Here is a 12,169-nt window from a genome sequence, read left to right on the forward strand (position 1 = left end):
CACGTTTTGGGAATAAACCCGGAGGGGCTGCCATGTTGGCGGCACTCGGAGGTAAACACTGCGATGGATAAACCACAGAAAAGCTCCTCAAAATGGATTATAGCTGCAAAGGCATACAGGGAAGGTCTGCAGGAAAGGGCACTCTCCAACAGATTGGTACAGCCAAAAACACAACAATAATTCAACATTTCCTCTCGCAATTTGGGATTTGCTTGTGTGTGCGTGCTTTGTTTTCCTGCTGGATGGTATCAGCTTTAAGTATACAGTATATATATATATATATATTATTTTTTTTTTTTTTTACTTTTCACTCGTAAAGTAACCTGTAAGCGACTGTTTAAAAGTGCTCTTTAAAATAAATTGTATTATATTGTTCTAAAAAATAATCTTAGGTTGTAAAATGTTAAAATTTGTAAAAATAAAAATTTTAAAAATTAAAAAAAGCTGTTAAACTGTACCATTCATTCTGTAAACACTTGAAACTTGAAAACCACTAAAAGTTTTCCTGCTGTTTGTTATTTTCTTTTTTTTTCACCTTTGTTGTGTCCTTTTCTTAGTCCTATTTCCTTTTATTCTTAGTTATTGTGTGTTATCTTGTTTTTCTGATCTGTTATCTGTATAGATGTGCACTTTTGTATCAATCATTTCAAATGACATATGGTGCACTTTATTGAAATTGCTCATTTGTGTTCACTAATTTTTTATTTTCTTAAATTTCTGCAGTTTAAAAAAATATTTTCTTGTTCTGTATTCAGTGATGACTGGCTTTTTTCTTTTTCTTCTTTTTTTGCTGGGACTGAACACATACATTTTATCAGGGGAAGAAACTATGATTTGTAGTGTTTTCTATCTTCTTTTTTCTGCGGGGATGCATTCACGACGTTTTACGACATTGCCGTACGTCAGTGCGTCATCGCTACGGAGTGAAGTGCGTCTCTTTGGACATATACCGGCTGAGAGAAACGCAGTAAGCGCAGAAAGAAAGGCGTCTCAGAGCCGGGCCAGGACCAGGACAGAGTCCGGGCAACCAACAGCACCTCCGGAACACCAAACCGAGCCTCACAGCTCGATGTGGACGCTGGGCTGAGCGGATCAACGGGCCACGCCGGGGGAAGGCAACTTATCTACAAACCGAGCCGAGCTCGCCTGGTTGCCTCCCGAGCGGCTCTGCGAAGAAAGAAAGACACGGTGGGAAAATGGACTATGACTTTAAAGTGAAGCTGACCGGAGAACGAGATCGAGTCGAGGACCTGTTCGAGTACGAAGGATGCAAAGTGGGAAGAGGCACTTACGGTCATGTGTACAAGGCGAAAAGGAAAGATGGGTGAGTGGGTGACCAGCAGCAGCAAGGCCTCTGAGCCCCCCCTCTGTCTGATCCATGTACATCCGTAAAGAGAAATAAGCCAACACACTGATCAGTGTTTGTCCTGTCAGGAAGCTGAGCCAGCTGTAGTTTGGGTTTAAAAATAAAAACCCATCACATGCTGTGTTTGGTGAGATCTACACATCGGATTCCTTTGTCAGTGCTTGTAGTTTATTCTATAACCAAGCTTCTTTGCAGATGAAATATTGATATGATGCAGCAGGTTTTTGTCTAGGAGAAGAAAATAATCCTTCCATTTACTGACAGTATCACTGCTAATAATGATAAAATAATAATTCAATAAAAAAATCTAATTTATTCTTCCATGTAAACCTGTTCACAATATCAGCATTATATTGTGAACATTGTGTGCATGTTGTCTTATTATACATGCCCCTTTTTGTTTAACAAAAGAATGTCCAAGTAAATGGTCGCTGATGAATTCTGCGATTTTTTAAAATTTTATTTTATTTACATTATTAAATAATTCAGTTTGTTACATATGTCAATAGTTTAACATATATTTCATTTTCAGATGTCTTTAGTTTTTGTCATGTGTTTAATTTGAACAATAGTATGACATGTTTTTAAATTGTCATCCAATGAGTTCCACAACCTGATCCCCAGTGACAGCAAAACCTCTCTGTTTGAGTGAAGTGCGAGCAAATGGTACAAAAAAGTTTCCTTTCCTCCTGCTGTTTTCATCTGTGATTAGTATAAATGTGCTTTGGAACTCATTTATTTTAGATTTCCCACATGGTCAATACAATTTCTAACTGGCACGTTTATTAATTTATTTTTTATCAGCCCTTTAAAACACATTTATTAAGGTTGCATGACTGAAGACACAATGCAGGGCCTGAGAAATCCAATCACAGGCACTCAAATATTCACTCCAATGGGATAATCTTATTACAAAAACAAAACAAAAAACCTGCATGTGATGGGACATTAACATGAGAAAAAATGAAATCAACACAAATGTTTGGAAAGTGGAAAGAATTTACAAATTCTCAATTTTCCTACTGTATGGCAATGTTTCTACTCTCATTTATTTGAAATAATTGCTACACTTCTATTATTCATGTTAAATGCAGGAAATCCCGTTTTTAGCTTGTGCATGTTTATGTATTCGGGCTCAGAAAAGTGAATATATATATATATAAAATAATAAACTACATAGGTAAGACTGGTTATATAACAAGGCCTCTATCATTCCCTATCGATCCAAAAAATGTGATTACGGTAACCATTATCCAGAAAACCTTTCCATATATAATCAATGCATTATTAAGCATTTGTTACCAATTTATCATACTTAATTTTTTATTTCATTAATTCAACATGTGTTGCAGTGTTATGTATTATTTAAAAGGAGTGACACAGAGATAGATGCTTTCCAAAACATGCATTTTATTATTTATTTATTTTTTTAAAGTTTCTTGCGCATTATCTTTCATACCCACAGATCATAAAATTCTGCCTAAAATATGTCTGAAAACGATGGAGAAACGGAGCATAATAATAAGCTGCATGTTTCTGTTCCAAATAATTAAAAGAATATGTCAGAGTTTGGACGACAAAGGCCCATAGCTCAGGTTTAGAACATTACATGATCAGGAATCTCACACACACACAGTGCCTGAGGGTCAAACACAATTAACCTTCATTCATTTATGTCGTTATTTATTGCTTATACAACTCCATTTGGTTATATTTGTTCAATAAAGGGGGTACACCTTGGACTAGGGCTGGGTGATATGGACCAGAAGTCACATCTTGATATTTTTTCTCAGAATGACGATATACGATATGAGTCTCGATATTTTTACTTAAAATAAAGTCAGACCAGAAAAACAATTCTGGAATTTTGTGACTGTTGGTTGAAGGAACCAATATATTGTTTACTAAAATATTACACTATAATGGTGTCACTGGTAAGAAAGACCCTATTTTTTGTTTACAGAAAGCACTATTGGAGATACTTATTTGTATACATTGGTATGTTGACACTTATTTACAGAAATGTTGCACTAAAATAGTGTCACTGTTCATAGGACACTTTTTCAATTTATTGTCTTTCAGCGAGATAAAATAAAAAAAAAAAAAAATTTTCACCTAATCTTTTTTTTTCTTGTAATGTCATAGATTATCATAGATTGATTTATGACCAATATATCGATAATCGCAGTATCGTCATATCGTCAGATAATCGTTATAGTGAGCTTTGTATCGCGTATCGTGAGGTACCCAGAGGTTCCCACCCCTATTGCCAAAAGAGAAATCTCTATTTATCTTGAATCTCAGTATATTAACCCAGCCCTACCCTGGACACAGCTCCGCTCCATTACAGGGCGAACATTGATAATATGATGATATATATAAAAAAAATAGATTTTCAGTTTTTTGTAAACACTGGGAAAGGTTGTATATATGGGACTATGAGCCAGGGGTGTCCCGATACAACTTTTTCAATTCCGATAAGATGCTGATATCGCAGCCTTGCGTATTTGTCGATACCAATATTGATTTGATTTAATAGCAACACGGATCATACATACTTTTATTACTTATTTTGTAGTGTGGAATGTTAGAAAAGGCTTGATCAAGTGATGTTACTCAAACAGAGAACAATAGTCAGCAACATGAGAAAAACTAACCCATTTATTATTAACCAATTGGTTACATACATTTTAACCTTCAACATGATATCTACAGTATTCTACAATTGAATAAATATAATATATATTGGAGATTTTAGATGCAATCTGGTAAAATCCGATATTCGTTTTCTGGCTGATATCGGACCGATATCAATATCAGATCGGACACCTCTAATTTTGACCAATGATGACGCAGGAGCGGATGAATCTCAATTAATTGAAGAGACAGCAGCCGACCCTGAGTCCTCTGTGTGTTTGTCTCTTAGCAGCTTCCAGACAAGGCCAGATCCCCCCCCCCCCCCCCTCTTTTGTTTTTATCCTCAGAGGTGAGCTAGATTACACCAATCTGGCCTTTTCTCTGAGTCTCCCTGCCAGCTGCTGGAGCGCCAGGTCCCTGTCTCTTTATGTTTGTGTGTGGACGTCCCTCAGGGGGATCACACTCCGTCCTGGACTGGTCGGTGTTGATGGTGTATGCGTATGTGTGTGTTTGTAGGAAGGATGATAAGGACTACGCTCTCAAGCAGATTGAAGGCACTGGTATCTCCATGTCCGCCTGCAGAGAAATTGCAGTAAGAGCTACTTGATCAATCCTAATATATGTATTTAAGGCTGTGATCACCTGTAAAAACAACAAAAAAAAACACACTCACATTTAAATCCCACATGTATGTGAATGTGTTTTCCTGTTGTAAAACATTTACTGGTGTAGATTTTATTGTTCCATGACCATCTCCTGGGTTTCTTTGTTCCAGCTGCTGCGGGAGCTGAAGCACCCTAATGTCATCTCGCTGCAGAAGGTTTTCCTGTCACACGCAGACCGTAAAGTGTGGCTGCTGTTTGACTACGCCGAGCACGATCTCTGGGTAAAAACTCCAATCGGAGCCACAAAGTAGTGGAGTTGCATGACACAAATATTTAAACACCATGAGACGTTTTTGTAATATTCTAGGATAAATGAGGAGGCATATTGGTGTTTAAAGTCGAACTACAAACCAAGGATGTGTTGCCCTCTCACAGTTTAGCCCCACCCTACCCGCACTTCTGAAGTGATGCCATCCAAAGCTAAACACGTTTTGGCTCCTGGCTCGTGCTCGCTTAATATTAACAGGAAAACCTGGACTGAGCCAATAGTGAGACGACTGTAGATGTTTGGAGGCTGAGCTGCTGCCCAATCATACAAATCACTAAATGTTTTGACCAATCTGTGACAAATCAAAGACTAAATATGAGCGTGATGGTGAAACGTAGTCACTTACTGAACGATGCATTTCATATGCCCAAGCTTTTACTCATGGCTTCTCACTCTGGTTTTTGTTTTTCCCACAGCACATTATTAAGTTCCACAGAGCATCAAAGGCCAACAAGAAGCCTCTTCAGCTGCCGAGAGGGATGGTCAAGTCTCTGCTCTACCAGATTCTGGATGGGATCCATTACCTTCACGCCAACTGGGTCCTCCATAGAGACCTTGTAAGATGATTATGGGGCGATGTACTAGAGCGTGATTGTTAGCATGTGTTCAGATGAAGTCTGCAGCAGTGTTTGTTGTTACATATAATGCATATTTATTACAGACATTAAATTAAAAAATCGAGTGCATCACTATTGACAGTCAACTTCAGCCTTAAAATAGTTTCAGATATGACTAATGGTCTTTAATTTAACTCTAGGGTCAAATATATGACCCACAGGCAGAATCAGACCCATTAGAGTCCAAACTCAAGGCCCGTGGACCAAATCCGACCCTTTAGAGTACCTATTTCGGCCCGCAGGAGAAAGTAAAAATGACAATGAAATCATGAATCATTGGGTAAATTACCAAATAATTTAATTTTAACTATCTCAACTTCACAAAAGGAATTAAATTCTACAATATTAGCAGGGCTCACCATTGTCCTGTGCCTATAGCACATAGCTGCAGTGATTTTCAACTCCAAATTGTGAAAATAACTCAATATCCTGAGATTTCTCCCAAAAATTCCATTAAATTAGTCACAAAATCAAGGAATTTTTTAATTGAAAATCCTGCAGGGACTCGTTTTAAAAACTATAGGCACAATGAAATTTATATTTCTTTTCCCTGCTCTTAATCTGCGGCTCTCTTGAGATCAAACTGCTTTGTATTTGGTACCAGAACTAAAATGGGTTTGACACCCCTGCAGTAGAGGGTCCTCGTCTGTCAGGTAAATTACTTTACAAATTATTATTTGTGAACCAAAAATATTGCAAATGAATAATTAACCTAATTTTTACAGTTTGAAATACATTAATTTGAACTTTTTTGTCGTGTCATGGTAGGATAGACCCATTGTACTAAAATGAGGATCATACATTGTGAAAGAAATACTTAGAAAAGTTTTATTTGTAATCAGGACCTGGAAGTCCTAAATTAAAATCACACTTTTTCGATGCATTGACGTTTTTGTCCACTGGAGGTCAGGATTATAAGGTTTATTGTATAATACAATAAACACAATAATAACAATAAAAAAAAACTAAAACATACAAATCTATGAAAACAATGGAGGCACTTTTTTTTTTTTTTTAATGAGAGCCTTTTCCTTTGTCTCTGTCAGAAACCAGCTAACATTTTAGTGATGGGTGAGGGTCCAGAGAGGGGTAGAGTAAAGATCGGTAAGTACGGTAGTAAATCTTAATCCCTGCTGATGTTTTGGGGTTATGTTGGTAATCAACCTGTGTGCTGTGCAGCTGACATGGGGTTTGCACGTCTCTTCAATTCACCACTGAAGCCTTTAGCCGATCTCGACCCCGTGGTGGTCACCTTTTGGTACAGAGCGCCTGAACTGCTGCTGGGGGCTCGGCATTACACCAAAGCCATCGGTGAGTGTGTTTTCTGTGCGTCCTCGTGTCTTTACAGATACAGAGCGACGGCTAATGCTAGTGCTTTTACCGTGTGTGTTTTTATAGACATCTGGGCGATTGGCTGCATATTTGCAGAGCTGCTGACGTCTGAGCCAATATTTCATTGTCGCCAGGAAGATATCAAAACCAGTAACCCTTACCACCATGACCAATTGGACCGCATCTTTAATGTCATGGGCTTCCCTGCAGGTGAGGATTTAAAGGAAGCTTTTCATTGATTAACTCTTTAATTTGAGGTCCATAAAATGTAGGCGTGCTCTGGAAGATTATTTTCCCTCCGAGGTTGTATATGATGTGGTCTGTGGTCTCCGTAAATCAGTCCTCAAGCATGTTGAAATAATCCAAGTTGCAACCAGAGAAACCTTTGCTTGCAGGGCTCCATTTCAGCCTATAATTTCCAGTTCAGTGAAGCTTCTCCTGCTCCTTTTCCACATTTTTATTTTTTTTGTTACTGAGATACTCAGGGAGTATTTTACAATCTCTTTGCAATGTTTGCTGCTTTTTTTCTATTTTTACATAATAGCTTAGAGGTAAATGTGAACGTTTAAAATTATATTCGGATCACTAATTACAACTTATATAAAAGCAGATCTTAATCTGCTAACCCTGTTTTTGAGGTACAAACTCACTGTGAGGAAATAATGTTTTTACAGTGAGAAAAATAAAAAGCATAATCCTGACTTTAAAAGTAGAATAATCTGTTTTTGGAAAAGGGGCAGAGATTGTGTCATGCCTTAATCCTTTGGTTTTTACAGATAAAGATTGGGAGGACATCAAAAAGATGCCAGAACACTCCACACTGATGAAAGACTTCAGGAGGAACACGTGAGTCTGCAGAGCATCGCCGTGCAACAGGCAGAGAATGTTCTGCACAGTTCTTCTGTAATCAAGTCTTAACTCAGTGATACTTTATCGTTGTTCCAAAGCAAACAAACTAATCTGCTCTCCTCTTTCGCTTTCCCAGATACACAAATTGCAGCCTTATAAAGTACATGGAAAAACATAAAGTGAAACCCGACAGCAAAGCATTCCACTTGGTGAGTGTTCAGGTTTCCAAATCTGATGCAAATATGAATAATCATTGTAAATCCTTGACATTCCATTGGTGGGTGCAGTTGCAGTCCTGTTTAAGCTTCATGTTATGTGGTGTGTCATTGATTACAGCTGCAAAAGCTTCTGACCATGGACCCCATCCGTAGAATCACATCCGAGCAGGCGATGCAAGATCCCTACTTTTTAGAAGAGCCTTTGCCCACCTCTGAGTAAGTTACCACGCACGTACAGGGTGTGTATATAATACAAAAGGTTGTATAAGCCAGAGAAATCTTTATAAACAGACTTCTTTCTCCTCTTCTCGCTCAGTGTATTTGCAGGTTGTCAGATTCCTTATCCAAAGAGGGAGTTCCTGACTGAAGAGGAGCCAGAGGACAAGGCAGACAAAGTAAAACCTCCATACTGTCACTTTAGGGTCATAGGGTTAGGAACGGTTTGATAAAAGTGATACTCTGAACAAAAGTAGGTGTAGTTTATTGTCAGAGTGGCTTCCTCTGGTACTCAATCATAAAAATGTGTGTTGATTTATTAAAGAGTGGAAAAATGCAATGGATAGCACAAAAGTCACCCGTTGAAAACTAAACCTAATTTGACAAAAAATTGTACTTAAATGAACAGAACTCTATGGATATTTTTTTTTTTTGTTAGTTTATCTTGAATTAAAAATAAAAAAAATCTGTCTAAATCTTTAATGGCAGTCTTGATTAAAAATACCAAGGGTGCCAGTTTACTCTTAGATGCAGGATTTAAACTTTGATTACATTAATGAATGAATAATGAATATTTCTCTATACTACAAATACCTGGTGGCTTTTTTTAAGTACTATTTGACATATTTTAATGAATTGCAAATTATCAAATTTAATTTAATGCATTGTCAATTCGAATATTTGTCCTCAAAAAAGAAACCCTAGTATGACACTAGCAAATTCGTTTACAGGGACTTTTTTTTCCCCTCAATTGTAATGTTTTCATTAAACGCAACACAAAAACCTACCAATGCCTCAAAGTAACTTTTATGCATATTAGCAAAAAATGTTAATTACATGGGTAAATTCTATATCTTTTTTGGTATGTTTTTTTTTTTTTTGTTATTTTTCTTACATTTGCATCAAGTGCTTTTACTGTCATTAATTGGGTTGAAATCCTTTAAACATTTGTCATGGTAGTTTTGAACAGGAATACATTTTGAGGGAAAAAGTCCTGAAAAATCAGGTTTGTGACATTATTTATCAGGTATAAGTTAAGAAACTATACTCCTACTGTATAAAATAAAATCCTTAAAGTGTTTAAAGGGATCCTCCACTGTTTTTACAAACGTGGCCTAAAATTTTTGATATGTCCTTATTAGATTTATGCCTAACAAAACGGATTATTTTGAACCATATTTGTTTTATTAACTTTTAAAACTGGGACTACACCCCTTTCAGACCATTGAGTTCTATGGGAGGTGAAGCATTCAGGATCATTTAGCAGCTTTTTCTCTCAAAATGACAACTTGTGCTGCTTTGGGTTGCTCTAAAAAAAAAAAAAAAAAAAAAAACGGTAGTCTTCTTCATGCCATCTACAAAACAGCAGAGTTGGTACTGTCGCTCCCTGTGGTCACAGATTTTTTTGGTCCTGGATTTTGTTTATCAAATTTCTGTAAACAAAAGAGGTTTACATAGCCTTTAACTTTTACTGATTTTTAGAGCAACCCAAGTTGTCATTTTGACTGAAGAAGTTTCTAAATGATCCTGAATGCATCACTTCCCATAGAACTCTATGGACTAAAAGAATGCTGTTTTTTTCTGTGTGCGTCCTTAGAAGAACCAGCAGCAGCAACAGGGAAACAACCACACAAATGGGGCGGGGCACACTGGCAACCCAGACAACAGCCACGCCCAGGGCCCGCCTCTGAAAAAGGTGCGAGTTGTCCCGCCCACCACTACCTCAGGTGGCCTCATAATGACCTCAGACTACCAGGTGTGTTCAGCGGTCATTTTCCAACCGTCACTGTTGGTTCAAGGCTTTTAACCGATCTGTGTCTCCTGCAGCGCTCCAATCCACATGCTGCCTACCAGAACCCTGGACCAAGCACATCACTGCCCCAAAGCAGCATGGGATATTCCTCTACCTCCCAGCAGCCGCCCCAGTACTCCCACCAGTCCCACCGCTACTGACAAAATGCTCATCACTCACACACACACACATTCATTAACACACGCACGCACACACAGCCCTCTGCTACACCCGTCTGATCGAATGTACTAAGGGACGAGGGGACGTCACGCGCTCCATCACCCCCTCCTCTGTGCACCAGAGGGCATCTCTCTGCAGTAGTGCGTCAGGCCTCAAAGACAACTGATCACACATGTTAACCACAGTATTGGAAACGCTGCGGTAGAGCCAAATCTGATAGGTGTAACACAAGGTGAGAAGATACTGTGATTTCATTCTACCTGTGCGTGTAACTCGGACGTAATCAAAAAACCAGCTCGAGAGGAGGAGGTGGCTCGGTTCAGGGGACTTTGTCTTAATCTGTGGTGGTGTCATCTCCTCCCTTCCTCTCCTTCACACCGTCTCCAGCCAATCACCTCCTCCCGTTGAAGCTTGGATGAGACTGAAAGCTGCTATGTGACTGCCAGCGTGGACCGAGTCTGACTGTCTGTCCTCCTGTTTGTCTGTCTGTCCCTTTATTTTGTGTGTGTGACCCTCTACGGACTGAGTTGAGCTGCTGTGAAGCATGCAGAGAAGATGTGGAGCCCCCATAACAGTCCTAATTAGTTTTTTGTTGTTTTTTTAAAAAAAATTTTGGTTAAAAAAGGACAAACCCAGTTACACAGATTTTAGGAGTTTATATTTAATTTGCTTTTATGGGTTTGTACTCATGGCCACAGTGGCGCTGCTGCTGCTGCTGCTGCTGCTGTATGTACTGTATGTATGTATGTGTGCATGTTGTGAGCTTTAGCCTCACAATGTGATGACAAAAAACAACCAATCGCATGGAGGGATGACAGGTGGAACATATGTTGTACTGTATTGTACCGAAATATTTTACATGAAGCAAGTATCCTGACAATAAAAGTCGAAACATTGAGACTGTTGATGTTCTGAAATATCTCTTTGTCTACTATTTGCGCTAAATTTGAGTTTTTCCCCTAAGACTTACATTCTATTAATAAACCACGTGGAACAGTATCCTATAGGGCAGAGACGGGCAACTTTTATGACAGCGGGGGCCACAAAAATGTAGTTTTCTGATCTAAGGGCCACATTATCAAAGAATTAATACAGAAAACAAAGGGTTTTGTCTGTATTTCTTGTTTAATTCGTTTTTGTACATATATATATACAGTATATATATATATATATATTTTTTTTTTTTTTGGTGGTCTTTTAGGTAATTTTGTATGTTTTTTGGAGTAATTGTTGGGAATTTCAATTATGGTTTTTGTACATTGTTCTGTTATTTTTGTCTCTTTTGGGGGTCTATTGTTTTTTTGGGAGTATATTTTGGGTTTTTTTTTTTGTTTTGTTTGTTTTTTGTCCTTTTGTACGTTCATGTTTTGGGGGACCACACAAAATACCTAGGGCCAGAAGTGGCCCCCGGGTCACCAGTTCCCCACATTTGTTTTAGAGGTTCTCAACTGGTCTCACCCCGAGACCCACATTTTGCCACGGTCATTAAAACAGCGAAGAATTCAATCTAGTTTTTCAAAAATAGCTGTTGAAAACACAAGTAGTCTTTTTTTTAAAATATTAATTTATATATTCAATGCATTTCACAGCATGCCTGTAAAAAGAAAAGTTTTTTTCAAAATAAAAGACGTCCAACATGAGAGACATTAAGTTTTTTTTTGTTTTTTTTGACCAGCCTTCCGCGACCCACCAGTTAAGAATCGTTCATTGTAGCAGTCATTTCATGGTCTGCACATAACTTTCAGCCCTGTAGGAAATCTAGGTTTTATTTCTTGACCAGAAATATAAAAAAAATCTTTATTTTTTTAAGGACTGTAAGAATTTGACTGCAAAGCAATGACTGTGTCCTGATGCAACTCATCATCTTTAAACTCATTCTGTCCACAGTCGCACCTGAGAGACCCCAGCACAGATCTAAGTATTCCCAGTTTTCCCACTGAGCTGCTTCGGTGCTCCAGCAGAGCTGTTTGTGCCTGTTACTCCATGACCCCCCCACCACTCCATCAGTGTCTGACTGAACCTACTGTGG

At 38.3% G+C, this 12,169-nt stretch overlaps 1 protein-coding gene across 1 annotated transcript; it reads left to right on the top strand.

Moving 5' to 3' along the window:
* The first annotated feature begins 870 nt into the window (after positions 1-870).
* Positions 871-11,038, top strand: cdk8 (cyclin dependent kinase 8). Its single transcript, XM_028434273.1, has 13 exons — positions 871-1,324; positions 4,520-4,595; positions 4,779-4,889; positions 5,353-5,493; positions 6,600-6,657; positions 6,733-6,864; positions 6,952-7,095; positions 7,662-7,731; positions 7,871-7,943; positions 8,071-8,168; positions 8,269-8,347; positions 9,766-9,924; positions 9,996-11,038. The coding sequence occupies exons 1-13, from the start codon at positions 1,197-1,199 to the stop codon at positions 10,119-10,121; spliced, it is 1,395 nt and encodes a 464-aa protein (XP_028290074.1). The 5' UTR covers positions 871-1,196; the 3' UTR covers positions 10,122-11,038.
* Positions 11,039-12,169: the final 1,131 nt, after the last annotated feature.

Source organism: Gouania willdenowi, chromosome 20 (assembly GCF_900634775.1).
Source record: "Gouania willdenowi chromosome 20, fGouWil2.1, whole genome shotgun sequence".
Lineage (NCBI taxonomy): Eukaryota > Metazoa > Chordata > Actinopteri > Blenniiformes > Gobiesocidae > Gouania > Gouania willdenowi.